General features: G+C 53.0%; 1 protein-coding gene across 3 annotated transcripts in view; it reads left to right on the top strand.

Annotated features, from left to right (window-relative positions):
* FCSK (fucose kinase) overlaps window positions 1–25,878 on the top strand; it is a 28,077-nt gene extending 2,199 nt beyond the window's left edge. Inside the window, exons 5-23 of one of the 3 annotated variants that reach the window (XM_063313243.1) lie at window positions 3,182–3,254; window positions 3,592–3,689; window positions 4,743–4,823; window positions 4,970–5,089; window positions 6,206–6,377; window positions 6,707–6,834; window positions 7,138–7,239; window positions 8,077–8,247; window positions 8,584–8,657; window positions 9,610–9,974; window positions 10,258–10,468; window positions 10,896–11,062; window positions 12,073–12,300; window positions 12,881–13,024; window positions 13,990–14,109; window positions 15,050–15,237; window positions 22,759–22,858; window positions 23,650–23,873; window positions 24,125–24,426. In XM_063313243.1, coding sequence (XP_063169313.1) covers window positions 3,182–3,254; window positions 3,592–3,689; window positions 4,743–4,823; window positions 4,970–5,089; window positions 6,206–6,377; window positions 6,707–6,834; window positions 7,138–7,239; window positions 8,077–8,247; window positions 8,584–8,657; window positions 9,610–9,974; window positions 10,258–10,468; window positions 10,896–11,062; window positions 12,073–12,300; window positions 12,881–13,024; window positions 13,990–14,109; window positions 15,050–15,237; window positions 22,759–22,858; window positions 23,650–23,873; window positions 24,125–24,208 — 2,850 coding nt within the window. In that variant the 3' untranslated portion in view covers window positions 24,209–24,426. Of the gene's footprint in view, window positions 1–3,181; window positions 3,255–3,591; window positions 3,690–4,742; window positions 4,824–4,969; window positions 5,090–6,205; window positions 6,378–6,706; window positions 6,835–7,137; window positions 7,240–8,076; window positions 8,248–8,583; window positions 8,658–9,609; window positions 9,975–10,257; window positions 10,469–10,895; window positions 11,063–12,072; window positions 12,301–12,880; window positions 13,025–13,989; window positions 14,110–15,049; window positions 15,238–22,758; window positions 22,859–23,649; window positions 23,874–24,124 lie in introns of those variants that run through there. The other 2 variants (XM_063313241.1, XM_063313244.1) reach the window with 2 other exon arrangements.
* The last annotated feature ends 635 nt before the right edge of the window (window positions 25,879–26,513 follow it).

Raw genomic sequence — 26,513 nt, 5'->3', positions numbered from 1 at the left:
GCGAGGGGTTGAGATGGAGAAAGGGGGACCCTGGGCCCAGAGGAGAGTCCCAGTTGCTTCTCCCAGTGTCCTGGTTTTTCATCTGCCAGTGATTAGGAGGCTTTCTCTTAAAACTCAACTTGCACAATCCCTGTAACTGATTTGATGCAAAAGAGGAGCTTGAAGTGTCTGGGTCTGACTTCTCCTGAGGATTTCTGCTCCAGGCTGGCAGGCACAGACTGTTATCATGAGTCAACCCTGTCGTTATTTGCATACTTGAAAAGGAGGCCAACCTTTGGCAGGCTTGTACCTGGAGCATGAAAGCAACAAGTGGAGAACTGGGCCACCAGGCATGCATAATGGTGACCCGGTTGGGCACAGGGGCAGGACTTCTGTTTCGGAGCTCTGCCCTTAGGAGTTTTGAGTGTGGCATCAGCCATAAGCCCAGGGCAGGGGCAAGGGTGCGCGCATTATCATCAGGACTTGCTCTGCAGATAACCAGATGCAACACCCTGCTTGTAAAATGGGCTCTAGGAATCTGCTGGGTTTGCTGCTAACGTACCAGCCACCCTGCCAGGTTGGCCGTTAAGTTACCTAAACTTACAGTCTTGGGAGATCCCGACATGCCTTCCCGAGGTGCAGAGTCAGAGGCAGCTTGGGCATTTATGGCCACAGGTGCAGCCATGGACCTGACTCACAGTGGTGGTCACACACTGGATCTATTTTTCACCTTGGGAGCACTGATGTGATCTGGAGGCAGGGGATATTCGCGTCAGTCCCTTGGCATGGTGAGAACGCTCTCCAATTGCGTTGAGCATTCTGTAGGGAGATAGGACCTATTCAGTCAGTCTGCCCCAGGATCTTAATAGATCCTGTCGGAGTCCAGAGGGAACTTGGGATTGGGAATATGTCTCAGTTGAGATCTTAGTCCCACTTGGAATTAGTGGATGAGGGCTTCTCTCTGCTCATGGGTCCTGGAACCTCCCTGGTTTTTGGAGGAGCTCTGAGAGGTGAAACCGCGGCAGAGACGCCTAGGGTGCCACTGGGGGAAGAAGAGCAACTCTCACCAAACCGCTTATTAAGGGTTACGATGGGCCACAATTACACCGACAGCAGTGGTGAAACCTAGTTATTTTTCCACCCGTATTGCTGACCGGTGGCCCTGTCGTGTGACCCCTTTGGGACAGGGGAGCCAGATGAACACCTGCAAGACTACTGTGAGGGATATTCTAGGTATCTGTGGATAGCATGGCCCAGATCCATCCTAAGCTGGACTCGGGCTGTGCAAGTCCAGTGGAGTTCACTGATGCCTGATTCTGCCTGGTTATCTGGGGTGAGTCTGTTGGTCCCAAGGAAGCGGATGGGATCTTCACGGCCACCTGTGTTTCAGATCCATCACCCGCCTGGCTGGTTAAGGCCTCCCAGATGACGACATGTAGTTGGGTCAAAACAGTGGTGAATTCATATTTGAGTTGGGAGGGGCGTCCCACCTGCACTTAAGGAGGCAGTGATTGTCCACTTCCTCAAGAAACTATCCATGGACCTGACAATCCTGGACAATTTTCATCCTGTCTCCAACCTCCTCATTTTGGGGAAGGCAGTCAGCTGCAGCTTCAGAGAGCCCTGGAGGAAACGGATTATCAGGATTCAGACCTGGTTATAATACTGAGGCAGCATTAGTTGAACCTGCTGATGACCTCTGTAGAAACCTGGGGTGGTGGGGTTGCATCCACCTTGGCCTTCCTTGATGTCTCAGAAGCTTTCAATACCATCATCCGAGATACTCTTCTGGATCAACTTAGGGGTATAGGTGTGTGACATGTGATGTTACAGTGGTTCTCCTCCTTCCCCTAGGGCCAGTTCAAGTCAGTGGGTGGGGAGATTCTAGTCAGTGTTGCGGTGGGGGGAGAAGTCTAGCCCTAAACCTCCAACATATGGGTGCCATGGGGCTTTACTCTCTTCCAGCTCCTATTTAACATCTGCGTGAAGCCCCTGAGTGAAATCACCCAATGCCATGGGGTTAGGGACCGTTAGTCTGCTGATGATACCCAGTTATATATATCTACCCTGGGCCTGCCAAGTAACGCTGCCAAGGAGCTTTCTTAACGTCTGGAAGCTACAGAGGTCTGGATGGGCAGGAACAGGCATAGGCTCAACCTAGGCAAGACTGAGTGGCTATGAGTTTTGGGATCTCTGGAGCTGGGGACTTACCATCTTTGATTCTGTGTAGGGTAGACCTCCTCCAAACGGAGCTGGGGGTCTTCCCAGACTCTTGGTTCCTGCTTGACGAGCAGGTGGAAACTGGCTGAGAGGGCCTTTACATGCCACCCTGTTGTGTGCCACTCGTGCCAATTCCTAGACCAGGAGGCCCTGCTCACTGTCATTCACGGTTCATTCCCCTCCCATCTGGGCCATTGCAGTGGGGCTGCCCTTGAAGACTGCTTGGACATTGCAGGTGGTCCAGAATGCAGCAGCACCGGTAGTTACCAATGTGTCTCAGCTCCTGCATGTTGTCCCTCTACTCCACAAGCTGCACTGGCTCCCGGTGGGCTTCTGGGTGCAATTCAAGGGGCTGGCTGGCACCTGCAAGGCCCTTTGTGGCGTTGGGTTGGGCTCCTGGCAGGAATGCTGGTCTTCACGTATTCAGGCTCATCCCATGAGGTCTGGCAGGATAGGCATGCTCGGGTCCCCTCTGTTACACAGGGCCACGGAGTGGGACCCAGGAAGCGTGCCTTCCCTGTCATGGCACCTGCCCTATGGACCGACACCCCTCCCCGAAATGTAGATGGCCTTGACCTTCATGAGGCACGAAAGACCCGGCTCTTCCTTCAAGCTTGGGGCTTGGGAACTAGGCGCACCCCTTTAGTGTGATGACAGTCTACTTGGCTCTTGCTGCCTGGACACAGTGTCCTTTTAACTCATTTTTAGTGGTGGATGTGGTCATTTTGTGGACCGTTTGCAGGCTAGAGCTGCGTCTCGATTGCACAGCCGTATTAACCTACATAATCAGTAAATACCTATGCTCAGTCAGCATAAGTCATGCTAAGCCACCCTGAGTGTATCGCAATAATCTGGGCATGGTGTCCCTCCCCAGTTTTCTAGGGTGGCTGGACTAAGAGTTGCGTGGCCTCCCCTTTCTGAGGCCTTCCGGGCAGCTGCTGGGTTGCCGGGGGCTCACCTTTCCTCTTGCGCCCCTCTGCAGGTCTGCAAGGCCTCCCCGCCGGGGGTGTGGGTCTCCAGCACTGATATGTTTCTGACGGTCTCTACCATGCCGGGTGAGCGTGCCTGCAGGGGCAGGGGGTGACCCATGAGCCAGACTAAACTCTCTGCTACAGAGGGGCTGAATGTACACAGGGGGCTGAAACCTGAACTGTTGGGTTCCTTCGGCCTCCGAGAAGTTGATCCAGGGACACAGGCCAGAGTCCCTCTGAGTGGGATGGGCCAGTAGGGGAGCTTAAGAGCAGGGGCTCTAGGGCATCTCCCTCCCGGCCACAGCGTGGCCCACTTTGGGATCCTGATGCCTACTGAGAAGTGGCATTGGGTTTGGTGGCTGGTGGAGGGAGGGAGGGTGGGAGGACCAGATGGTTGATGAAGCCCCGTTTCCCCCTGCAGAAATTGACTGGCAAGGGTTCCAGGGAGTAAAAGTCATTGCAGTGCCTGCAAGTGTCTCCTATGCCAAGCAGCATGGCATCTACTCTGTGGATTCCCAGGTACTCCCTGACAGGCTGCTTAAATGGGCACGGGGCACCTTCTTCCCATGCCTCAGCAATCCTTGATGCAGAGGCATCTCTCTGGCTTTGCCTGTGCAATTCCAGAAGTTTAGTTTCTCTAAAATTTCACCTTTTGCCAAAGATGGCATCCGAGGTAGCTAACAGTAGCATAAGTAAAAGTTTCCCTTGACATTAAGTCCAGTCGTGTCCGACTCTAGGGGGTGGTGCTCATCTCCATTTCAAAGCTGAAGAGCCGGCATTTGTCCTTAGACACTTCTGTGGTCATGTGGCCACGTAGTACACCACAGAGTAAAACCAGAACAATGAAGAAATATGTCTTGGCCATAACAAAAATCCCCAGTTCTTTGCTAGGGATTTAGCCGGCTCAGAGGTGACAAAAACGTGGCTTTTTAGGCTCCACCTGAGGGCAAAGGCAGAGTCTAAATAACAGCTGGATTTTATCGTGAAGTAAACGGAGAGAGTACCGTCCCAGATAGGCATACGGAGACTCACGTTTGCTCTGGAGCTCCTGTCCTGCTGAGTCAGCCTTCCCGTCCCGTCCTGCCCAGCAAGCAGGGCTGTAGTCCTGGCTGACCAAGAACCTCCTGGGGGTATCAAGGTGCCCGTGGGCAGCCGGGGTGCCCTTGCTCAGACTGCTGGGAAGAGGAAGGAGCCTTTTCTCTCTGGCCACCCAGGATGTGGCTCGCTGTGCTGGGCAGTCCCGAAGGTTCCTGCGGGGGCTGTCTCCAGTCCCAAGGAGGAAGGGGACAAGGGGTCCTGGAGGGAAGTGTGCCCCCTTCCCTGCTCTCTTCCTGGGATCCTCTTCCAGCACCAATCTGCAGCGCTTTCCTGCCCATTGGGATGGAGGGGCTTGGGCCAAGGGTGGGCCCGGAATTTCAGCCGGGCAGCTATCGCCTCAGCAGTGCAACAGAGACCCCTTTCCTCTCGATACCGCTTGGGATGCCTTCCCTTGCCCTGCAGCCCCCGCCCCGGTCTGGCAGGAAGACAAGCCATGTCTAACTCACACCCCCCCTGTGCCTTTTGCTCCTGCAGGGGGTGGTGCAAGACATCCTCCACCGGAGCTCCGAAGAGGAGATCCAGCGGTGCCTGGGGCCAGATGGGAAGGTCCCCCTGGTGAGGGCGGGGCGTGGTGGGACTGGAAGCAGGGCAGTCTTGCTTGCATGTGACGATGCAGCCAAGCGCAGCCCATGGGTTGGTGTGTGCGGGGCGGGCCCCTGCAGACCCAGGGAGCCAGAGCCGTCCCCGCCTCTCTCCCACAGGTGTGCGGGGTTGTCTTCTTCTCCTCCAGAGCAGCAGAGCAGCTCCTGGCCACCCACGTCATCCCCCCGCTCAACGCCTGCACCTACATGGGGCTGGACTCGGGAGCCCCCGCCCTTCAGGTGAGGAAGCCCTGGCCCAGGCCAGGCTGGCAGAGAAGCTCCCCTGGATTTGGGGTTCGGCAGCAGCAGGCACCCAGCTGCACAAGCTGAGCGGCAAGCGTGAGGAAGCGTGTTCGTGTTCCTCCAGCTGGCTCGCCCCGGGAGAAGCCAGTCAGTCTCCTAGAGGGAGATCCCAAGCTTCAGGGGGGGGTTGGTCGAACTGGTGCCCCGAAATTTTCTTGACAGGATCATCCATCAAGGGGCCCTACCCTGGTGCTGGGATCTCGGGTAGACCTCCGGGGCTGCTTCTGTCAGGCGAGAAGAGCTTGTGCCTGGCGAGGTGGCAGGTGTCCGCCTGGAAGGCTCCCACGCTTCTCACCACCTGGCACCTTCTCTAGGTGCCACCTCCTGTTCCACAACTGGCTTGGGAGAGTCCCGGCTGCCCCCCTTCCCAGTCTCCGGAAGAGCTTCCCGAGCCCTGCCATCCCTGCCATTGTGTGAAGAGTCCCCCTCCCGCCGAGTCCCTTTCTCTGAGCTCCAGAGGTTCCAGCGACAACCCACATCTGGGAGAGCCCCAGCTGTTCCTGCCCTCCCCATTCCGGGAGGAGGAGGTGTGGAGCTTGCTCCCGAGGGGACTTCTTTGCAGCCCTGGGGCTTCTGGGGAACAGAATGTTATTTCCCTTCCCATTTTTCTGGGCTCCCTCCGGTTGACCAAGAATGAGGCGGTTGCAGAGCTGGGCCCTGGCTCTTCGCAAGCCATGCTTGGACGTTTGGGCCTCGAACGGATTCAGGAGCCAGAGGAGGATGCGGGGTTTCAGTGCCTTATGGAGCAGCCAACTCTTGTTGAGGAGAAGCAGGATCAAGTCCTCTGGGCGAGAGAGACCGAAGCCACCGACAAGGGCTTTGGGGCCAGAGGGGATGCTCTGGATCCTGCAGGATTGTGTGTGGACAGAAGTCCTTTGTCTTCCAGAGAGGGAGGGTACTTGCCATTCAGGAGCCGGGGCGGCCTTTGATCCTCCCGCGATCTCCGACAGGCCTGTTCCCAGGCGGACCGACGTGCCGCTGGAAAATGCCCTTTCCCCGGGTGAAGGGCGGCTGTGCTGCCTCACCCGTGAGCTGACTCCTTTCCTCCCCCAGCTGTCCCTCTTCTTCGACCTGCTCCTGTGCATGGCCCAGGCAGTGAGCGAGGAGGCCTTCGTGGCTGGGGGCAGGGCGGGGACGTGTGGAGGAGACCTCCAGCGTTCGAGGGCAACGCAGAGCGCCCGGTCAGTGCTGTGGAAGACCCTCCGCACGGTGCCACTCACGATGGGTGAGGCTAGCCTATGGGCTCCCATGGCATGCCCGCCCACTTGCTTGGTGGTGCCCTCTGGAGCCTGTGGCTCTTGTGGCAGCACCCGCTTCCCCCTGGGTGATGGCGGTGGGTGGTGGCTGAGGAGGGCCTGGGTAGAGGAGAGGGTCTGGGGAACCGGCCAGGGGTCCCGGGAGGGCGAAAAGTCTGCCTCCCCTGGAGGGACTGCGGTGGGAGACAAGAGTCTCCTGGGTTGTGTGGGCAGCGCTGGGGGCCCCCGCAGGACGTGGCTCAAGTACGTTGAGCCCTGGCAGCTGCTGGGCGTTCATGGCGGCCCTCGGTCTTCCCAGCGTACCTCCCGGATGGCGCCTGTGGCTACCTGACCACATCTGCAAGTGACCACATCTACCACCTTACTCCTCACGCGGGTGACGCCCACAGCAGTGGTTTCTGCAAGGTGGCCCATTCCCACGTGGCTGTGAGTACCAGCCAGCCTTTTCCTCGGGGGGGGGGCTCTTGGCTCCAAAGAAGGAGCCTCTCGTGGGGGTCCACAGGCAGGCCGAGCTGCAGGCAACCAGCGGCTGGGTTGAAACCCTTTGCCATGCTCTGGTTCCTTTGACAAGGCGCCCCCCTCTCTGCAGCTCAGCTCTCCAAACCCTCATGTGGAGGGAGGGCAGCGGGCGTCAAGGCCCCGGTTTCTCCCAGGGTGGTCCTGAGGTTGGTCCCCCCTCCGGTCCCTCTGCTGGGGTTTTCCTGGCACTCCCCCCTCCTCTGCCACTAGGAGCCGCATCTGCTGGAGGAAGGCTGCTCTGTCGCCAACTGCCTGCTGGAGGGAGCAGTGGCCATGGGGCCTGGCAGCGTCGCCCAGCACTGCCACCTGGAGGTGGGCGGCGCCGTTCCTTTCTGTCCCTCCTTGGCACCAAAGGCCTCCGGCAGCTCGGTGTTTCTGGATTGCCTCTGGCTGGTGCAGGATGGGAGCTGGTGCCAAAGATAACCTGTGGGGGGTGGGCAGTACTGGACAGTCGTTCAACCCCGGTCCAGAGCACAAGGCAGCACGGAAAGGACCTCAGTGAGGTCTGAGGCCAGCAGTGAGGGCTGATCCCCTGCAAGCAATGAGCCTTCGTGGCCCACAAGCTTTGCTTGGCCCCAGAGGCCTCTGGGAGGAGGCTTTCTTGCAGTTCTGGTCCAGGCTGGGAGTGCTGTTAAACTGGAAGGCTGCGACAAGTGCACCCATTGCACTTCATGAGGGGGGAGAGGCGTTGATGGGGCCTGGAGTAAGCCTGCCTCTTCCAAAACAATGGAACATGGCTGGCTGGCAGTGTCCAGGTACCGGAACAGCTCAGCCCAACGTTGGCAGAAGGGCAGACGTTTCTCATTCCGCTCCTTCTCCATCCTGGGAAAAGCATCATCTCTAAGGAAGCACCTTGGGGGCTTTCCAGAAGGACTGGGGCAAAGACTCAACAGTGTGCTGGGCTGTTGGTCCCTCTGGCACAGCGTGGGTGGTACTGTGGGTAAGAAAAGCTCTCTGGGGCTTTAAGGAGGGGTTTTTGCAGCTTTCCCTAGATATGCCAGGCCAGGGTCATCCTGCGTGCAAAGCAGATGTGCCACTGAGACAAAGCCACCCTCAGACCTTTATTAGGGCTGAGGTGTCCAGGTTCTGGCCAGGACTTGTATGATTATGGTGCTGCGTGAGGACAGATGGCTGCCTGATCTTTCTCAGGGCCCCTTACAGATCCGTTCAGGCTGCCTCCTCACCGGGCTGGATGTGGCCTGCTCTGTGGTCCTCCGGAGCTGCTTGCTTCAGGATGTGGTCATTCAGGGACACGTTATCCGGCTGAGACACATTAGCTGCAAAGTGTTCACTCTGAGCGGACGTCGTGATGACTGGCAGGTACGTGCAAGAAACTAACTCTGATCTGCGTGGGGAATACAGCTCCTTTCTCCAGTCTCCCAGAAGGTTCCTGCGAGTTCCCAGCTGCCACGTTCCTCGGAGCAGAGGGCTTCTTGGAAGGGGAGTGGGGTCTCCCAGCACATGCAACGTTGCTTTCTCAGCTCCCTGAGCCCCACATAAGCTGGATCAGACCTCTGGCCCTTCCAGCCGAGCAGTCTGTGCTCATGGTGGCCTGCTGCCCGCACCAGGAAGGAAGCCCACTGGTCTCCCAGCAGAGGCAGTAACGCGTTCCCCAGCTGACTGCTCCTTCTCTGAGACCAGGACTGTTCCCCACAGAGTACAGCGACCGAAGAGAACGGCACCTTCTTGAACTCGCCATGGCCAGCCCTGTACCACCGGACTGGCATACGGTAGGTGACCAAATGCATCTTGGAAAGGCCGTGGTGCTCCCAAGGCCGCCTCAGTCCTGCCTGTTGATGCTCATCCCCTTCCCTGCACGGCTGCACATTCTTCGTACCCTGTGGGTACTGTGCCCTTCAGGGTGCCAGCTTGGGGCCAACGTTTTAGAGCTCTTTGAGTGATGTTCTTGAGGACTCTTCAGAGGCCTGGCAGCTGCAGTGCCAGGATATTTCTGATGCCTGTCCTGGGAGGAGACGCGGGCCTGTCTGGAGCAGGACAAAGCGGCCCCCTGCAAGGCTAGATTGACTCTAATCCTGGCTTGCTAGAATCTGGTGTGTGTTCAACCTTTGAGGAGCCCAGTGGGGCCCGGAAATTAAACAAGGCATGCAGCAGAAGCAAACTTATTTAGCCCACGGACGAGGAAGTAGTCTTCAGAGGAAAAGGCATAGCCACACAGAAATAGGCAACTTCCCTCTTGGGCCCCCTCTTGGCCTTACGCGTGTCCCACCCCCAGGTGGGGACCCCAGAGAGGAGCTAAAAGGGGCTCGCTCTGGAACTGCCCCAGCGCGCAGTCTCAAGCTACGCGAAAAACGCAGGGAGGTCCGTTGTGGTCATGGCCGTGGTTTGGAGACTCCCATGATGCTGTTCCATGGGGGCTCTGGGAGCTGTTGCTTTGGAGGACTGAGATAACCCTTTCCACGTTCTGCCGCCTCTGCCTCTCTTTCTCGCTCAGATGGCCAGCAGACTGCGGGCACTGGTCCTCGGTGGCCTCGGTCTCTCCCCTGCTCTTAAGAGGCCACCCTAGCCGACAGCAGCAGGGCAGCGCCGCTCGGTCCTCTGGTGGGTCTCATCTCCCGGATCTGCCCAGCTGCCCGGGTTTTGGGACTCTGCTCTGTGGCGACGGCCAACTGGTTTGCGTTCTCTGCTGCCGCAGCTCTCCCAATGCTCTTCTCGCCTGAGCAGGAGCCAGGACCTCTGGAGCCCAGACGTCCCGCCAGAGGAGCGCTGCTTGCTGAACGCCCGCCTCTTCCCCGTGTCCCATGCCTCTGAGCCACTGGAGCTGGGGGACCTCTTGTGGCTCTTGGGCTCTTCAGAGACCAAGCAGCTGCGGCACTGGAGGAGGTCCTGGCGCATGTCCTGGGAGGAGATGAGGGCATGTCTGGACCAGGAGGCTGAGCTGGCCTCCCGCAAGGCCACCTTTTTCCTACAGGCTCAGCACAAAATCCAGCGGGTCCTGATGGAGCAGAGAAATTGCAGCCTCCTGCCACTGATCCGCTCCGCCGTCCTGGAGGGTTTTGGGGAGGCTGTGCTGGACACGCTGGACCAGGGTAAGGAAGCGGGTCTGGAGTGCCCACGGCCTCCCTGCTTGGCTGGCCTCAGGCAGGCTGAGCATGTTCCTGTTCCTTTGTCGGCCTGCTTGGGAGCTGGGGGGAGCCGCCTCCTGCCCTGGGGGAGTCTTCTTCAGCCCAGCCTCGGGTTGTGATCGGGCTCCCCTCAGGGGTGCAAATGGGGCAAGAGAACTGGCTGCTGCCAAGGGGGGGGTGGGAGAATTTCCTGCCCCCAGGCAAGCTCCTGGACGAAGCCCTCGCCTCGCCCTTCCATCCTTTGCAGTTGCTGCCACTGCCAGGGACCTCGGAGTCGCTGCTCGAGCGCTGGCGTGTGTCGCGGACCTCCTGGGCTGCATGGCCAGAGGAGAGGGGGGCTTGCGGAGCGGCCCCACGGCCAACCTTGCTTGGGCCGCCGCCTTCCGGCAACTGGAGAAGGGAGACATTGCTCAGGGCGTGAAGGCGCTTGCTGTGGAGAGGAAGAAGTGGCTGAACAGGTGCTGGAAAGGGTGGGGCCAGGACACAGGGCGGCTCAGCAGGACGCCAAGGAGACCCACTTCCCATGTGCCCCCTGGGCCCTCAGTTTGCTTCCAGCTGTAGAGCCGCCCGGAAAGGCCCGGAAGGACCCACTGCCCAGCAGGAGGCAGGTTGCATCTGTTGCCCCGGGCCTGTGTTACAGCTGCCGGGCACCGCTCTCCCCTTCCTGAGCTGTATCCTGGGGAGGAGGATGTGCGGGCATGTGGGAGGCCCTGCTCTGTCCCTGCCACGCTCTGAGGAGAGTTCCCTTGCTTCCCTGCCTGCTTTGCGTGAAGGTTCTCCTGAGGGTGGCAAATGGATTCAAGGCTCTCTGTGAAGGGGAAGTGCCTGTAGGAGCCCCCAGCAGCCCTGCTCACCTCCGTCGCCACGTGCCTCTCGGTCTTGCAGGCCCGTCCTCCTGGTTCGTGCTGCCCGGCACTACGAGGGGGCTGAGCAGATCCTCGTCCGCCAGGCCGTGATGCTCTCCTGCCAGTTCATCAGCCTGCAGCAGGCATCGCTGCCTCCCCTGGGCTGCTGGGCAAGAGTGGACTGTCCCGTGAGGATTGACCTCTCCGGTACGTGGCAGGTGGCCGAGGGGCCTGTCAGTTGCCTCTCGAGAGTGGCTTGCCTGTTTGGGGCCCAGACCGGTCCCCTCTTCTTTGGGGCTGGGTTCACGGAAGAGGGGGGCTAAAATGCAAGTGTCCGATTCGCAGCCCAGGGGAGTGCTGACCTGGAAGCTGGTTAATTGGTACACGGGGGGTTGGCCTGTTGTGCTGAAAGCCCTGAGCAGACAGAGGTTGGAAGATGCCCGAGCTTTGGTCAGGCCCCACGTATGTGTGCGGGGTCTCCCCTCAGCTGGCATTCTGCCTCTCTCCGTTCCGTCCTTTGTTACGCAAGGTAACGCATTATGCAGAGTATCGACAGGAAACATATCCAGACCTTTATTTTATTTTCCCTGTAGCTCCTCCGTCTGCTTTGCCACCAGGCTTCCCATGGCTCGTCACCTTTTTGTGTAGTGTGGCCTATCAGCCCCAAAGCCCAATGGTCATTGCTGGCTGTGGAGGACATGGCTTGCCCCCCATGCCAACACTTCTCCTGTCTTCCCCCTTCATCCTCCCGCTTCCGGTCTTGCTGGAAGCAGCTAGAAGCTCCTGCCCCCAACTTCTCCCGGTGGGGAGAATCTTTATAAAGAACGAGGACAGGCGTCATTTTTGTTTCAATGCCTCCCACCTAATTCTGCAACAGTGGAGGCCCCTCCGTGGCAGTCCCTCTGCGAGCAACATTCTGTACCTCTGGAAAAGGGCAGCAAGAAGTCTGGATTGTGTCAATATCCTTTGGAGGTGTTCTCTTTTCGCAAAACCCATGCACCTTTCCTTCTTGGGGATAGGTAGCCTCAGCGTCCGTCCCCCCCCCGGTTTCACTGGGTCACTTTCAGAATTTAGCAAGAGATGTGCCAAGTCATGCCTGGTGGATGTGCCAAGGAATTGCATCGGCTCTAAAAGATGCGTAGCAGCTCAAACTCTGTTTGTGCATTCTATCTGATGCCTGTCTTGAAGAACCGTGGTTACCTAACGGCTGTTTTTAGGGGGCTGGAGCGATACCCCTCCAATCGCGTACGAGCACGGGGGAGCGGTCGTGGATGTGGCTGTCCTGGTGGATGGCTGCAGGCCTGTTGGGGCCCAGGCACGACGCATTGCCGAACCAGAATTGCAGCTGATCAGCACCAGCGGAGGTCTCGAGGGAGAGGTGGTGGTGGAGCTGGTGTGTCACAACCTGGACGATCTGCGGGATTACTGCCAGCCGCACATGCCGGGTGAGAACCTGTATGTATCCTCTGTTTGCTTCCCCCTTCCTGTAGCCAGGAAGGAGTCGCTTCAGAAGGCAGAACCAAGAGGCTGATGCGTGGACCGCTTGTGATGAGCTCCCATGGACTCCGGGGGAGTTGTGCCTTATGTTAGCCAAGATGCTGGCTGAATGTATCTTGCAGGGCGTTTTCACCCAACCTGAAGGATGCCCAGTGCAGGGGAAGAAGAACCTTCTTATCGCTTGCTTGACTTTGACTTGGTTCTTCTGCCACTTCGCACTTGAGCCATACCGTGAAGCGCGCCTGTTGCCCTGGCCTTCCTCTTCTGAAACGTTGCCGTGCTGCAGGCAGTGCCCTAGTTGGGGCCTTTGGTCTGTCTCCCCCATTTCCTTGCATCTGGGTCATAAGTCTTCGGGCCCTTTCCTGAGTCTTGCTGTACCTTCAGAATCCCTCTTGGCTGACCGTCTCTGCCCGGCTCCGCGGTTCACGGCTGCTTGCGCGGGGGCTCCAGAACAGGGCCGGGATAGGTTGGAGGGACTTGGGCCATTCTGCTTGGCCTTTGCTGCAACTCCTCTCTCCCTCCTTCCAGGAGCCTTGCTAAAAGCAGCCTTGGTTTGCACCCGAGTCGTTGACCTTCTGTCCCACAAAACCTTGCGAGAACAGCTGCAAGAGCGCTTTGGCGGGGGCTTTGAACTGCGCACCTGGTCTTGTCTGCCACATGGCTCAGGATTGGGTAGGTGGTTGCTCTCGGCCTGCCATGGGTGGTCAAGGGACCGAGCAAGCAGTGGAGGCTGCTTCTCTTTGGAAGACGGCGGAAAGGACAGTCGCCCATTCATTCGTTCATTCACTCACTCACTCACTCAATTTGTAGAGCCGCCCATCTCACACCATCACTCTGGGTGGATTACAATCAAAACATAAACGGTACCGAAAAATAAAAAAAATAAACCGGTCCTACAAAGAATATAAGCATTAAAAACAACTGAACAATTAAAAGCCGTACGGCACAGTCGCTGGGAGAGCACAGCCATTCGGGAACAGTCCAGCCATTTTACGGGTGCCGCACCTGCCAGGCGGCAAAGCTAGCTCTTAAGGCCCTTCTGGAAGGCCACTGAGGTAGGGGCCAGCCTGGCCCCGGAGGGAATGATGGTCTGGGGGGCCAGTGCATTATGCCAGCAGTCCCGTCTGTCTGTCTGTCCCTCCCTCCCCCTGAAACAGCACTTGTTCCCACATTGCCCTTTCAGCAAGCCCATTTACCGCCATCCGTGTTAGGCTCATGTTCTGAGACAAGCCCTTTTCCTCTTGGCCTCTCCTCGGCCCTGACCACCAAGGTCACCATTTTGCGAACATCCTGGCTACGAGAACCAGTTTCTGACCACATCCACAGGTGGCCTAAGCATGCAGAATCTTTCACGAAATGGTGCCTACCTTGGACAGATCACCCGAGGACCAGCCTGTCTGCAGCTGCTGTCCCTGTTGTCTTGTCCTCCAGTGCGCTGGCTCTGGAGGGTCTGCCCTTCACTCTCTATGACCAAAGGGAGAATTCAGAGGGGAGGCTCAGAACGTTCCCACCCGATTTTCAAGGACGCTCTTCCCTGTTGCCTTGCCTTGGGTTCCAGGGGGCCCCTTTACAGAACAGCAAAAGGTGACTCCCCTTTCCCCTAATCCACGCTTGTCTTGGTTTCTTTTTCCTCGCAGGGACGAGCAGCATCCTAGCAGGTGCAGTGATCGCATCCCTGTACCGCGTATCTGGACGCTCTACCAGTGTAGAGTCTCTCGTTCATGCTGTGCTGCACTTGGAGCAAGTTTTGACCACAGGTAAGGAATTTTATGTGTTGATATATAGACCAGCTCTTCCTAGCATCCACCGAAAAGGAGAAGCAGCCAGTAGTAAGTTGCAGGTGCTAAAACAGACAAATGCTGTTTTTGGATGTATTGACAGGTGCGTGGAGTCCAGATGACAGGGATTGATGCCCCTGTTCCCCTAACCCCAACCCAACCCAGTTACTCAGTCAGGCCCCACTTGGAATATTCTGAATATTCTCGGCACCAGACTCTAAAATGGACGCTGGCAAACTGAAGTGAGTTTAGGCTAGCAATATAGGAGTGAAAGCTAAATCTAGTTAAAGTTGGTATATTAGCCTGCAGAAGAAGAGTGGGGGGAGATGCGGTGGCTGCTTCAGAGGTGTAAGCATTATCGTATAGAGAGGGGGTGGGCTTGTTCCCTGCTGCCCCAGAGACAGGACCAAGAATGCCAGACTAAAAGTTAGGGAAGTAGATTCAGCTTATTCAGTATATTAGAAAAAATGTCCTGGTGATAAGGTAGAATCAGCTGCATGTTCCCCTTCGCTGGAGGTCTTCAAGCAGAGTCTGGAATGCTCTAGCAGATCTTGCACCAAGCAGAGGGTTGGACTAGGCATGTCCTGAGGCTCCTTCCAACTCTCTGACTGATTCTATGAAAACACTATGAGATAAGATGGTCCCTCTCTGGTCCCGGGCAAGGGCAGCACATCCTCACCCACCCCTCTGGTTGCAAGAGGCGCTTTTCTTGGTAGCTTGGACTGATTGACCTGCCCTTGGCCACTCGGGGGTCACACTCGCCCACTCCCCGGTGGCCCGTCTTGGAGCAGGAACTCTATGCTTCAAAGGGGAGGGTCTTGGACTCAGACGCCTCCCTCCTTGTCTGCTGCAGCGCTTCCTTGCCTGGCTCCGAGACTTGTAGGACCCCCTCCTCAGCCCCCAGTGCTGCTCTTTTCAGGTGGCGGCTGGCAAGACCAGGTGGGTGGGCTGGTCCCAGGGCTGAAGATTGGGCGCTCGCAGGCTCAGCTGCCGCTGAGGGTGGAAGTGGAAGAGATCCCCCTCCCAGAAGGCTTCATCCACATCTTGAACCAGCACCTGCTCCTGCTGTACACAGGGAAGACCCGCCTTGCCCGCAACTTGCTCCAGGTATGGCGGGCGCCTAGAGCAGAGGACCGGCTTACCTGCACGCTGGTTGCACACATTTGGTCCCCAGGCCTTAGTCTCCAGATTCCTCAGAGTTGCCCCTGTACTGCTGGACTCACAGATGCTGCTTCCTTGGGGTAGCTTAAATATACACAAACCCTGAATATGCTTAGATGAAGAGATGGACAAGGGTTATATAGTTCACGTGTAAGTGATCGCCTCAGGTTTGGCAATATCGTAAAAAACAGCCACAAAAAGGGAGTTGTGCTGTTAAAAAAAATAAATCCTGGAACAGATTTTCTCCTGTGAAAAGTACCAGGAGAAAATGTACTTCTGAATTCTGTCTGCAATGATTGTAGCCCTTCCAGTGACAAATAGGATTGGATTCAGCCTTACTCAGAGTAGGTCCCTTGGAACCAGTGAGGCTCGAGCCAGCCCTGCTTCCCTCGGTCTGATAGAGGTATCAGAAGGACGCCTGGTCCCTGGCCAAGACCGGCTCCCCGGGTGGTCAGCAGGGGCTCCTTGGCCCAGGGGGGTCCACGGTTCTGAAGAGGTCAGGTGAGAAGGACCTTTGGCGAGCTCTGAAGGGAGCTCCCAGAACTGAACACCACGGCTAGACTTCTGGCACCGGGAGGGACGCCCGTGCTGGCCATGGTTACTCACAGGCACAGCCCAGGTCCTGAAGGGGCGGTCATGGAGAGCACGCCTCGGATGGATCTCAGATTAGACGGCTTCGGTTCCCTCCACTATGGCAAAGATGAGGGTTAATTTCTGATTTCAGTATTTTTCCTTACTTTACAATAAAATAGCGCCAAGCACCATGTGGCTTTTCGCTAGGTGCTGCCACATCAGGTGCAGCCCATGGTGCCTAAATGGACCAACGCCTGTTACCTCAGTCTAATCGTAGTAATAACCCATAGTTCTTCTGAGAGCATTCCAGTTATCTCCTTGATCTCATCCATCCACCTTGCGCTGCCCGTCTTACCCTTGGCCAGGCAGCACAGATCTTTCTTACCTGGTCCATCATCATCCAGCCTACATCACATGCCTGAAATAAGTGAGTTTCTCTCCCTCTATTTAAATGAAGCTTATTAAAAGTTTTTAAAACATAAAAACATAAAACATGATTACAAAGTTATCTCTTACTCTGTGATTACAAAAAAGCTCACTTTTTTCTATTATCCATTTTTTTCCTAATCATCAAAATCACAGATCATAAGTCCATTTCATGCAAAAAGTCTATAAGGTGTTTCCAGTCAACCATAAATGTAGATATTGTCTTTTCTCTGAAGAAGTTAATTTAGCCATTTCTGCAGGCTCCATCATCTTCACCAGCCATCTTCCACTGTAGGTTGTGTCGAACCTTCCCACTTTTGAGCATATAATAGTCTTGCTGCAGCTGAAATATGTGAGTTTCTCTTGGCTGATTATCACCGCAAGGGATCATTCAGTTTTCATTTGGCTGTAGGCTGGTTGACTGGCCCTTGCAGCCAGTGGTGCTCTTGGAACTGTCCCTAATCCATAATTGTCCATTGTTTATTCTTGAGTATAAGAAAACTGTCTGTTGTTTTTTAAATGTTTATTCGTTCAGTCGCTTCCGACTCTTCCTGACTTCGTGGACCAGCCCACGCCAGAGCTTCCTGTCGGTCGTCAACACCCCCAGCTCCCCCAGGAACAAGTCCGTCACCTCTAGAATATCATCCATCCGTCTTGCCCTTGGTCGGCCCCTCTTCCTTTTGCCCTCCACTCTCCCCAGCATCAGCATCTTCTCCAGGGTGTCCTGTCTTCTCATTATGTGGCCAAAGTATTTCAGTTTTGCCTTGAATATCATTCCCTCAAGTGAGCAGTCTGGCTTTATTTCCTGGAGGATGGACTGGTTTGATCTTCTGGCAGTCCAAGGCACTCTCAGAATTTTCCTCCAACACCACAGTTCAAAAGCATCTATCTTCCTTCGCTCAGCCTTCCTTATGGTCCAGCTCTCGCAGCCATATGTCACCACGGGGAACACCATTGCTTTAACTATGCAGACCTTTGTTGTCAGTGTGATGTCTCTGCTCTTAACTATTTTATCGAGATTTGTCATTGCTCTCCTCCCAAGAATTAAACATCTTCTGATTTCCTGGCTGCAGTCAGCATCTGCAGTAATCTTTGCACCTAGAAATACAAAGTCTTTCACTGCCTCTACATTTTCTCCCTCTATTTGCCAGTTATCAATCAGGCTGGTTGCCATAATCTTGGTTTTTTTGAGGTTTAGCTGCAAGCCAGCTTTTGCACTTTCTTCTTTCACCTTCGTCATAAGGCTCCTCAGTTCCTCTTCGCTTTCAGCCTTCAAAGTGGTATCATCTGCATATCTGAGATTGTTAATGTTTCTGCCAGCGATTTTAACTCCAGCCTTGGATTCCTCAAGCCCAGCATGTCGCATGATGTGTTCTGCGTACAAGTTGAATAGGTAGGGTGAGAGTATACAACCCTGCCACACTCCTTTCCCAATCTTAAACCAGTCCGTTGTTCCGTGATCTGTTCTTACTGTTGCTACTTGGCTGTTAAACAGATTCCTCAGGAGGCAGACAAGATGACTTGGTATCCACATACTGCTAAGAACTTGCCACAGTTTGTTATGGTCCACACAGTCAAAGGCTTTAGAATAGTCAATAAAACAGAAATAGATGTTTTTCTGAAACTCCCTGGCTTTTTCCGTTATCCGGCAGATATTGGCAATTTGGTCCCTAGTTCCTCTGCCTTTTCTAAACCCAGCTTGTACATCTGGCAATTCTCGCTCCATGAATTGCTGGAGTCTACCTTGCAGGATCTTGAGCATTACCTTACTGGCATGTGAAATGAGTGCGACTGTTCGATAGTTTGAGCATTCTTGAGTGTTTCCCTTTTTTGGTATGGTGATATAAGTTGATTTTTTCCAATCTGATGGCCATTCTTGTGTTTTCCAAATTTGCTGGCATATAGCATGCATTACCTTGACAGCATCATCTTGCAAGATTTTGAACAGTTCAGCTGGGATGCCATCGTCTCCTGCTGCCTTGTTATTAGCAATGCTTCTTAAGGCCCATTCAACCTCACTCTTCAGGATGTCTGGCTCTAGCTCCCTGACCACACCGTCAAAGCTATCCCCGATAGCTTTTATTAAAGATTTTAACAATAGTAAAAAGTAATATAAAATAAGATTAAGAGAAAAAGAGAAAAAGAGAAAAATAAAGTGAAGAAAAATAGAAAAATAGTGCAGAAAATAGAAAAAAATTAGAGAAGAAAAATAAGAGGAAAGAAAGAAAGAAAAAGATATTTAAGGAAGCTACTTCTGATCTTCTTTACAGCAGTTACAGACCCTCCTCCCCTTTTGAAATTACATGAGATAGATCACTTCTTCCCATATCCAATGATCCAAAAATTGTTAACTCAGTTCTATCTGTTTTCAGCAAAAAGTCCCTAAAAGGTTTTCAGGATTTTGTAAAAGAACTTACTGCCTTATCCCCGATCAAACAAGTCAATTTTGTATTCCTTTTTCTTACGCAATATTCTGGCATCATTAATCCTTAGCTTGACATGCAGATGCGGCCGAGCCTGATCTCCGTATCTTCTTCCTCCCACCCTAAAAAAAAAATTAAGGCTTCAACAGCCCTTCTCCTCACTATTTTCACCAAGTGGTTCTATAAGTACTCTTGGTCTCAAACAAGATTCTTCCTCTTTTAAATCCAGTAGTAATCCATTATCTGCATCATTTTTCATCTCTTGACCTAATATTTGTATTTCCTCTCTGTTTATTATTTTTGTTTTATTTTCCAGCATTTCCACCTTGACTTTAATTTGTTTCACCTCTCCACTCAGTTGTCCTGCGGATTCTTCTGCAGTTATTTTTCATCTCTTCTTTTATCTCTACTTTCCAATCACTTTTAAAGATGCGTTCACATAGGCAGTTATCGATGCTGTTATTGTAGTTGTAAGATTCTTTCAAAGATCCTTTGGAATGTCTCAAGAGTAATACCTTTTTCTGTCATTTCTGTAAGTTTCACTACTTTTCTAATAACAGCCATTTCAATCCAGAAAGGGGAATAACAATAAAAGAGGGACTCCCCCCCACTTTCTCTAAGTTGTTAAGTCTTTATCCCATTCAACACATTGCAGTTCTGTAGTCAGATGGTCTTTAGCAACATTCCCTTATCTTTTGTTTTACAAAACTGTCCAATCATTGTCTCCAGTTATTCCAAACAAAACCCTTTCCCATGGAGATTTGTGTTGCTTGTTTTAAAAATACTTTAAAATCAGTAAATCCAAATTCAGCTATCCCGTTAGTCTGTTTTAAACTTTCTTAATTTAAACTCTTGGCAAGCTTTTTTACCTTTTTAAATCCTTTAAGCTGTTCCTTTGCTCTTATCTTTAATCTGGGATGAAGGATCGCTCACTTGGTGGCTTGATTGCTCTGCTGCATTGAAGATCTCTCTTTAACTTTGAAATAATTGTCTTCCAAATTGGGGGTGGGTGGGTTGCAAATCCAGTCCTTTTGCAGCTCTGCTGCAGCTGGGAGATCACTTTCTCCTCCTCAGCCCCTGGTGCTCAGACTCATGAGAAGCCCTCAGAACCTCTCTGAACCTTGCTGATCTCCTCGCAAGGAGCAGCCTTTCAGAGCACAAGTGGGCAATCTCCCGGCCTTTCCTTGTCCAGAGAGGTGCCATTGACCCAGGATTAACACCTGGCCACCAGTCTTCACCGCAGCATCATCTCCACTGTTGGTGGAGATGCGTCCGTCTGCCATTTTTCCCCTACCAGAAAACTACCTGTTGTTACTATTATTTAGTTATTAGATTTCTACCCCAGTGCAATTTAATTAGGTTCTCCATCTTATTACTATGTACAAACTTATTACTTTCATACATATCCATTCATATATGGCAAAAGATATGTTTATACACACACAGAGACAGACATACAGTATTTTTAAAAAATATATATATATAGGAGAGTTGTATTATATACATACACACACACACATCACACAGACATACTGTATGCCCAATCACATCCCACATGCATACATCTACACCCTTGCTACCGTGTGTATGATTAGAGTTTGTGTAAGATTAGATAAGCACAAGAAGTGGGTCCAAGAGACCCACTCAAAGCTGGCCATAGAAGCAAAAACACTTGTTCTGGGCAATTTCTCCTCTGCAGCAGGTAGTGAATGATAACTTGGAAGAAAACGAGATTTAGTTCTCACAATGGTTAGGCAGAGATATAATGGTTTTGTCAGGGTGTGGAGCTTTTGGTTCAGAATATTGTAATCCTGAATGTATTTCCACGTGGCCTGAGCCTGGTTAAAAAAGAGCAAGTAGCAACGGAGGTGTCATAAAAAGACATTTTACACCTCGTGCCAAGACACTGTTACCTTCAGTTCTTCACCGTCAGCAGGTATTACCGTGGTCCATTCAATGTTTCATAGAATCAGTGGACCTGCGGCTCAGAAATTTTGGAGGTTACCTAGTGCAACCCACTGCCTGGTGCAGGAAAGCTCCTCCAAGCCACTGTGTAAACACATTCGTTGCAGGAGAGGCCAGTGCCTTTCTAGGCTGCCTGCTCCACTGTTGGATAGCTCTTCCTGTTGGACATCCAACTAAGTCTGTGCCCTTGTCATTGAAACCCATTCTTCTCTGGAGCAGTCCTGCACAGTTCTGCCCGTCTTCCAAATGACGGCTTTTCTGATACTTCTGTCAGCTATGACGTCTTTCCGCAGTCTTCTCTAGGATAAACACACCAAGTGCCTCCATCTGTTACTCCTTTTCCTTCCAGGCCCTTTATCATCTTGTTCGCTTCTGGAGACACGTCTGTTGTCCGTGTCCTTTCTAAGATACAGTCCCCGACACTGGATGCATTATTCTAGGGCAGAATATTCTGACCAGTGCAGAAGAGAAAAGCATGGTTTCTTCTCTTGATCCTGACACTGCGCTGCTGTTGATGCATCCTTTCCTTGCAGTTCTATCACACTGTTGGCCCAACCTTATCTTGAAATCCACCAAGACATCCAGATCCCTTTCAAATCTACTACCGCCCATTTCCTGTGGTAGCACCACCGGTTTCTGCCCCCATCCCAAACCCATGCCTTTGACTTTCCCTGTACAAATGAAGGACTTTGTGTTTGTCCCTGCTGAAATTTCATCTTGCTGTTTCTTGCCTATTCCAGGCTTTTGAAATCTCCTGAATCCTGATACTGTTCTCTGAGGTATTTGCTGTTCTCCCTGTGTTGCCTGCAAATTTAATAGTCGTATTTTGTGATGGTCTCATCGTTTATAAATGTGCTGAGCAGAGCATGGCTTCAAATGGAGTCCTGCAAGGAACTTCGCACTTCCTTCCCACTTGATAGGAGCCACTGGCATCCGCTTGTAAGACTGGTACGATTGGCTGGTCAGCGCGCTCGTCATTGGATGACAGCCTCGTCCGGCCCATGTTTTTCTGTCTTCTTGATTAGAGTCTCAAGAGGACCTTTCTGAGTGCCTCCCTGATGAAAAGCGATGGTATGTCCACTGCATTCCCATGGTCGACTAACCTCGTTGCTTTACCAAATAAGATTAGGCCTGGTATGATTTATTCTTGATAAATGCATCCTGGCTCCTGTCAAGCAGTGCCTTCTTCTCTAAATTATTGTAAACTCGCTGTAACTTGTTCCAGGATTTTGCCGAGAGCAGTGCCACGCTGATACGTAGCTACCTGTCTTTTTTCTCCTCCATTTTTGATGTTGGAAACAGCATTGGCTTGGGCCCTATGCCCACCGTAGCTCAAAGACCACAGAAAGGGGCTTCAAGATGACATCCACAAGCTGCTCAAAACTTGGAGGCATAATTGGGCTGGTCCTGGAGACTTAAACCCCTCAAGGTCGCCAGGCATTCCCTGACCTCTCTTTGAGTTGCTCCCCCTCCTTTTGTCAGTTCTTCTGCTCAGTTTCATTTGAATGCAGTTCCCTTTGGGGAGAAGACCAAAGCAAAATTGAAGTTCTGGAGTTCTGCCCTCCCTCGTCTCTTCCCAAAACCTGCCTGTTCATTTGGCATTTTTGTCTTAAAATTGTCTGTATTTTTCTCTGTAAGCTTGTAAGAGGAGTTAACACAATGGTTTAGGATATTGCAGATTTTCTTGCATCTCCCTTCTTCAGTATAAGTGTATGCAGCAATCTTTTTCTGTCTTGAGGCCACACAAAAGTTGGAGGGGAGAATGGTCCACGGCCAGCAGATGGAGTGGCCTTTCAGCATGGCGGAAGAAGCATCTGCCTTCCAGCGCTTCCTCCAGCTGGTTGCCTCTGATTACCAGGCCTCCTCACACACCCACCACCGTAGCACCCCTGGATCACTGAGGGAGGGAAGAGGGGCCAGGACTGGTGCCAGGAGCCGCCCCAATGCTCACCGAACTTGGACGATTCAAGGCGGAGGGTACCCCTTAGCCCTCCCTCGCTGCCAGGACGTACTTGGGAAGAAACAGGTGTACGCTGGAGGAATACCCAAGGCATCCCCCACGTTGTCTTTTTCACTGCAGGATGTTCTAAGGAACTGGTACGCCAGGCTGCCCACCATTGTAGAGAACGCCAGTGCCCTGGTGAGCAATGCAGAGGAGTGTGCCCAGGCTCTCAAACAAGGTACCACCCGCTTGAGATGAAATGAAGTTGCGGCAGAAAACGGGCGAGAAAAACCAGACAGACTGGGAACGGTGGAGGGACTCCTTCACATCTTGGCAGCGGAGTTGGGGAAGAGACCTGGGGACACCGTTTGCGTGGATTTTCAAAAAGCCTCTGACTCGAGTGCTCCTCAGTGAATTTAGCAGTCGTGGCATAAGAGGACCCTCCTTTTCTTTGCATTGCTAATTGGTTAAAAAACAACTGAAAGCAAGGAGTAGGCGTAAACTGCCCATTTTCTCAGTGGAGGGAAGTAAAAAGTGAAGCCCAGAGCTTCTGGCTGGCCACTGTGAGAAACAAAAGGCTGGACTAAGATCGGCCTTGGACTGATCCAGCATCTTTAGGAGGCAAAAAAGCTCCCGCGTTACAAAAAGGATTCCAGCGGTCACGTTGGAATGTGAGATATTGGGTGTGAACGTCTAATGGAGCCTTTCGGCTCCTTGGGCTGAATGAAAAGTAACGGAGGGAGACTGTCATCCTGCTGGGGAAGTGAGCCAGGGAAACAACACTAATGTGCCCCGTTTCCTTAAGAATCACCTCACAGGAGTCGGATCGTGTGCACTCTTTGTCCCAGGGAGTGGACGGAAGGTCCCCTCAGGCGTTCTCCTGAAAGGGGAGGGCAGCCAAGCAGAGCAATCGCTGTGCATCTGGCAGAGTCAGGGTGCGAAGAGACGCACTGCCACATGTGTGCTTGCGCGCGTGTTCCAGAGAGCAGCGTGGGGTGTGCTGCTGTGGCCCTCATCTTCTCGTTCCAGGCAACCTGGCTCTGCTGGGCAAGTGCCTGAATCGCTACTGGCTGCAGAAGAAGAAGATGGCACCTGGGTGTGAGCCTCTGGCGGTCCAGCGCATCATGGATGTGCTCCAGCCGTACGTCTACGGGCAGAGCTTGGCTGGGGCTGGAGGTGGCGGTTTCCTCTGTCTCTTGACCAAGGAACCCAGGAACCAGGTGGCCTTTCAAGAGATCCTGGCAGAAGCCACGGTGTGTTAAAGCAGTTCTCATGTTTGGCAGCTCCTCAAAGGAACAGAAATGTTTTGTAGGCTTGAGAGCTAAGGGGAGATTAAGGCAGAAGCCTCCCAAAATATTGGGGGGGGGGGCTGCACGGGAGCAAGGTCTCCTGCTATGCAAGGATAGGAAGACTGCTCTCTCCAGCTGCCTGAAGGGTCTGCTAAGCCAGGAATCCCAGAATGTGCTTAGCTGAAAGCTTGTTTGTCCACATGTCCTCCTTTCAGGTCCTTGGAAATTTCAGCATCCACACTGTGGAAGTGGACACAGCTGGCTTCAAGGTGGAGCTTCTGGGGGAGGACGACCAGTAGAAGCACGAATGGGCAGCACCCCTTTCGGCTCCTTCTTCACCACGAAGTGTGCAGCAACTGCCTCCGCAGCTGCTGACCAGGGACAGCTACCATCTATGCTGCTGTGGGCCTTCCTTTGGCAACCCCAGCTGTGTTTCAGATCCATCTGTAGCATAGAAGAAAATCTAACTTTTTATTGCTCCATTTGTAGTTATGCAAATAAAGTTATATGTAGGCAGAAGCTCCCTGAAAAAGTCAAAAGCAGAGGTTGAATCCTCTGCTGCCGAATCTGAAGGTAAAGACCTCCACCCCCTTGCAGGAAGGGAGTCCTCAGCTGCTGCAGTGGAAGTTTCTGTTTGGTGAGCAGAATCAGGAAATTCAAAGGCAAATCCAGGGATGACAGAAAAAAAGGTTTTCTCAAATGTATTTCCTGGAACCTGACAAAGGTGGCGGGGTCCCCAATCAAGCAGTGAGATTAAGTGTTCCTGGAAACAGTTGAAAGCAGGACCGTGTACCTGTGTGAGCAGTTTTCAACACAAATGTGCCTCCAAAGCAAACAGTGCATTAGTTGTGAGCATCCACAATTATTCATCTGCAATTCCAGGATAAAGGTTGTACTGGCTGTTTTCTTAATGGAAGAGCTAATGAGGATCCGGTGCATTTCTTTGCAAAAAGGTAGCAATACATGGCTTGTAATTTTGCAAGGTTGTACCTACTAGGAAGAAGGGTTGTGTAGTAAACCAAGCCCCCTTGTAGTGCAACTGCTGTAGTTCCCATCCCAGCTGGATGGTCAGACCAGACATTGCAGGCAGGAGAAAAAGAAAATTGCTCTTATATTAAGTTAAAAATCCGAGGGAGGGCCTTGGACCTGGTCTGGATTTTCTCACCTTAAAACAAAACTCAACCACCACCACCACCACCCCACTTTTGAATCCACATCAACAAAAGCAATACTCTAAATGTGGAGCTTGTTCAGAGAAGGGGCTACCAAGATAGCAAGGAAGCTGTGGAAGAGCCAGGAGAGGTGATGAATGCCTTTGGTTGTCTGATGGGTCATCGCAAAGAGGAGGGGAAAAGCTGCTCTGGGGCAACAGAAGAGCAGGATGGGAATCAACAGGTTGAACTGCAGGGAGTAAGATGCAGGTGCGAGATCAGGAGAGAGCCCCAGAGCTGTCAGCCATGAGGCGGTTGGTGCTCCCTTCACTGGAGGTCTTCAAACCGAGGCCAGGTGACCACCTGTCTGAAAAATGTTAGCAGCTCCTGCATTTAGCACAGAGACTGGTTCTGACAACCTATGAGGTCCTTTCCAGCTTTGATTCTGCTGTTATTCACAGAATCATGAATCCACAGAATTATTCTACTATTTATGGAATCAGCAGGATCTTGAAGATCACCTAGCCCAACATGGGAATCCCCCACTTCAGCATCCCTGTCATGTTCACTGTTTCAATGTGCCTGGTACATCGTAACGCCTCGCATGCCATTTCCTTGGAGGAGGCTGACTCTCAGGAGCGGGTGGATATTTCCACTCTGCTGAGGTGTTATCTCTTGGCTGCTGTATTGGAATGTGTTTGGGTTAGGTCATGGATTCAAGGTTCCTTTCCCAGGCTGAGGCTAACGGTTTCTAGCACCTGGGAAGGGGCGGTTGAATGGCCGGGCGAGGGAGGGGCTCTCAAGTAAAGGGATTTAGTTTGTATTTTTGCGCACTTTTGCTCATTCTCAGCTTTCTCTGTATTTGCCATAATTTCCCTAATAAATCAGATTTCATTTAAGTAACCTCTTGTGAGTCTGTGTTTGGGGTAGGCAACCATTACATAAAGCTGAGAATCCCAAAACTTCAAATCCCGCTGGCCCCTATCCAGGAAAAGAAAGGTTCTTTCGATCCTGTGAGGGACAGTGCTGGCGATGACCGATCCAAGTGTGCTACTCGTGGAGAGTGATGGGTCGAGTGAGGGAGAGCCCGACTCTACCATGATGCGACCCGACAGAGCCCCCCTGGGAGAACTCTCAGCGATTCGGGAGGAGGCGAGTTCGGGGTCTGAAGGCAAAGCTGCGGGCATGAAAACTGCGCCAGAGACCACGGTCATGGCCCTGGGCGAACTGGTCACCTGGGACGACAGTCGTGGGGACTTCTCGGAGGCGAGGGGCTCGTCCTGGAGGCAGAGATACCCGCTGTCCCCAACGGTGGTACAGGTGCCGCCGAGGGGGGACTCCCCCACTCCAGACCGGATTCGGGTACTGGAGTCGAAGATGGACTCCCTGGAGCTCATTCTGCAGAAAATGAGCATGGACTTGAGTTCACTGAAAAGTGCGGGAGGGGTCAAGC

This window comes from Candoia aspera, chromosome 11 (assembly GCF_035149785.1).
Source record: "Candoia aspera isolate rCanAsp1 chromosome 11, rCanAsp1.hap2, whole genome shotgun sequence".
NCBI classification, from domain to species: Eukaryota; Metazoa; Chordata; class Lepidosauria; order Squamata; family Boidae; genus Candoia; species Candoia aspera.
This window is presented reverse-complemented; position numbering and strand designations above follow the sequence as displayed.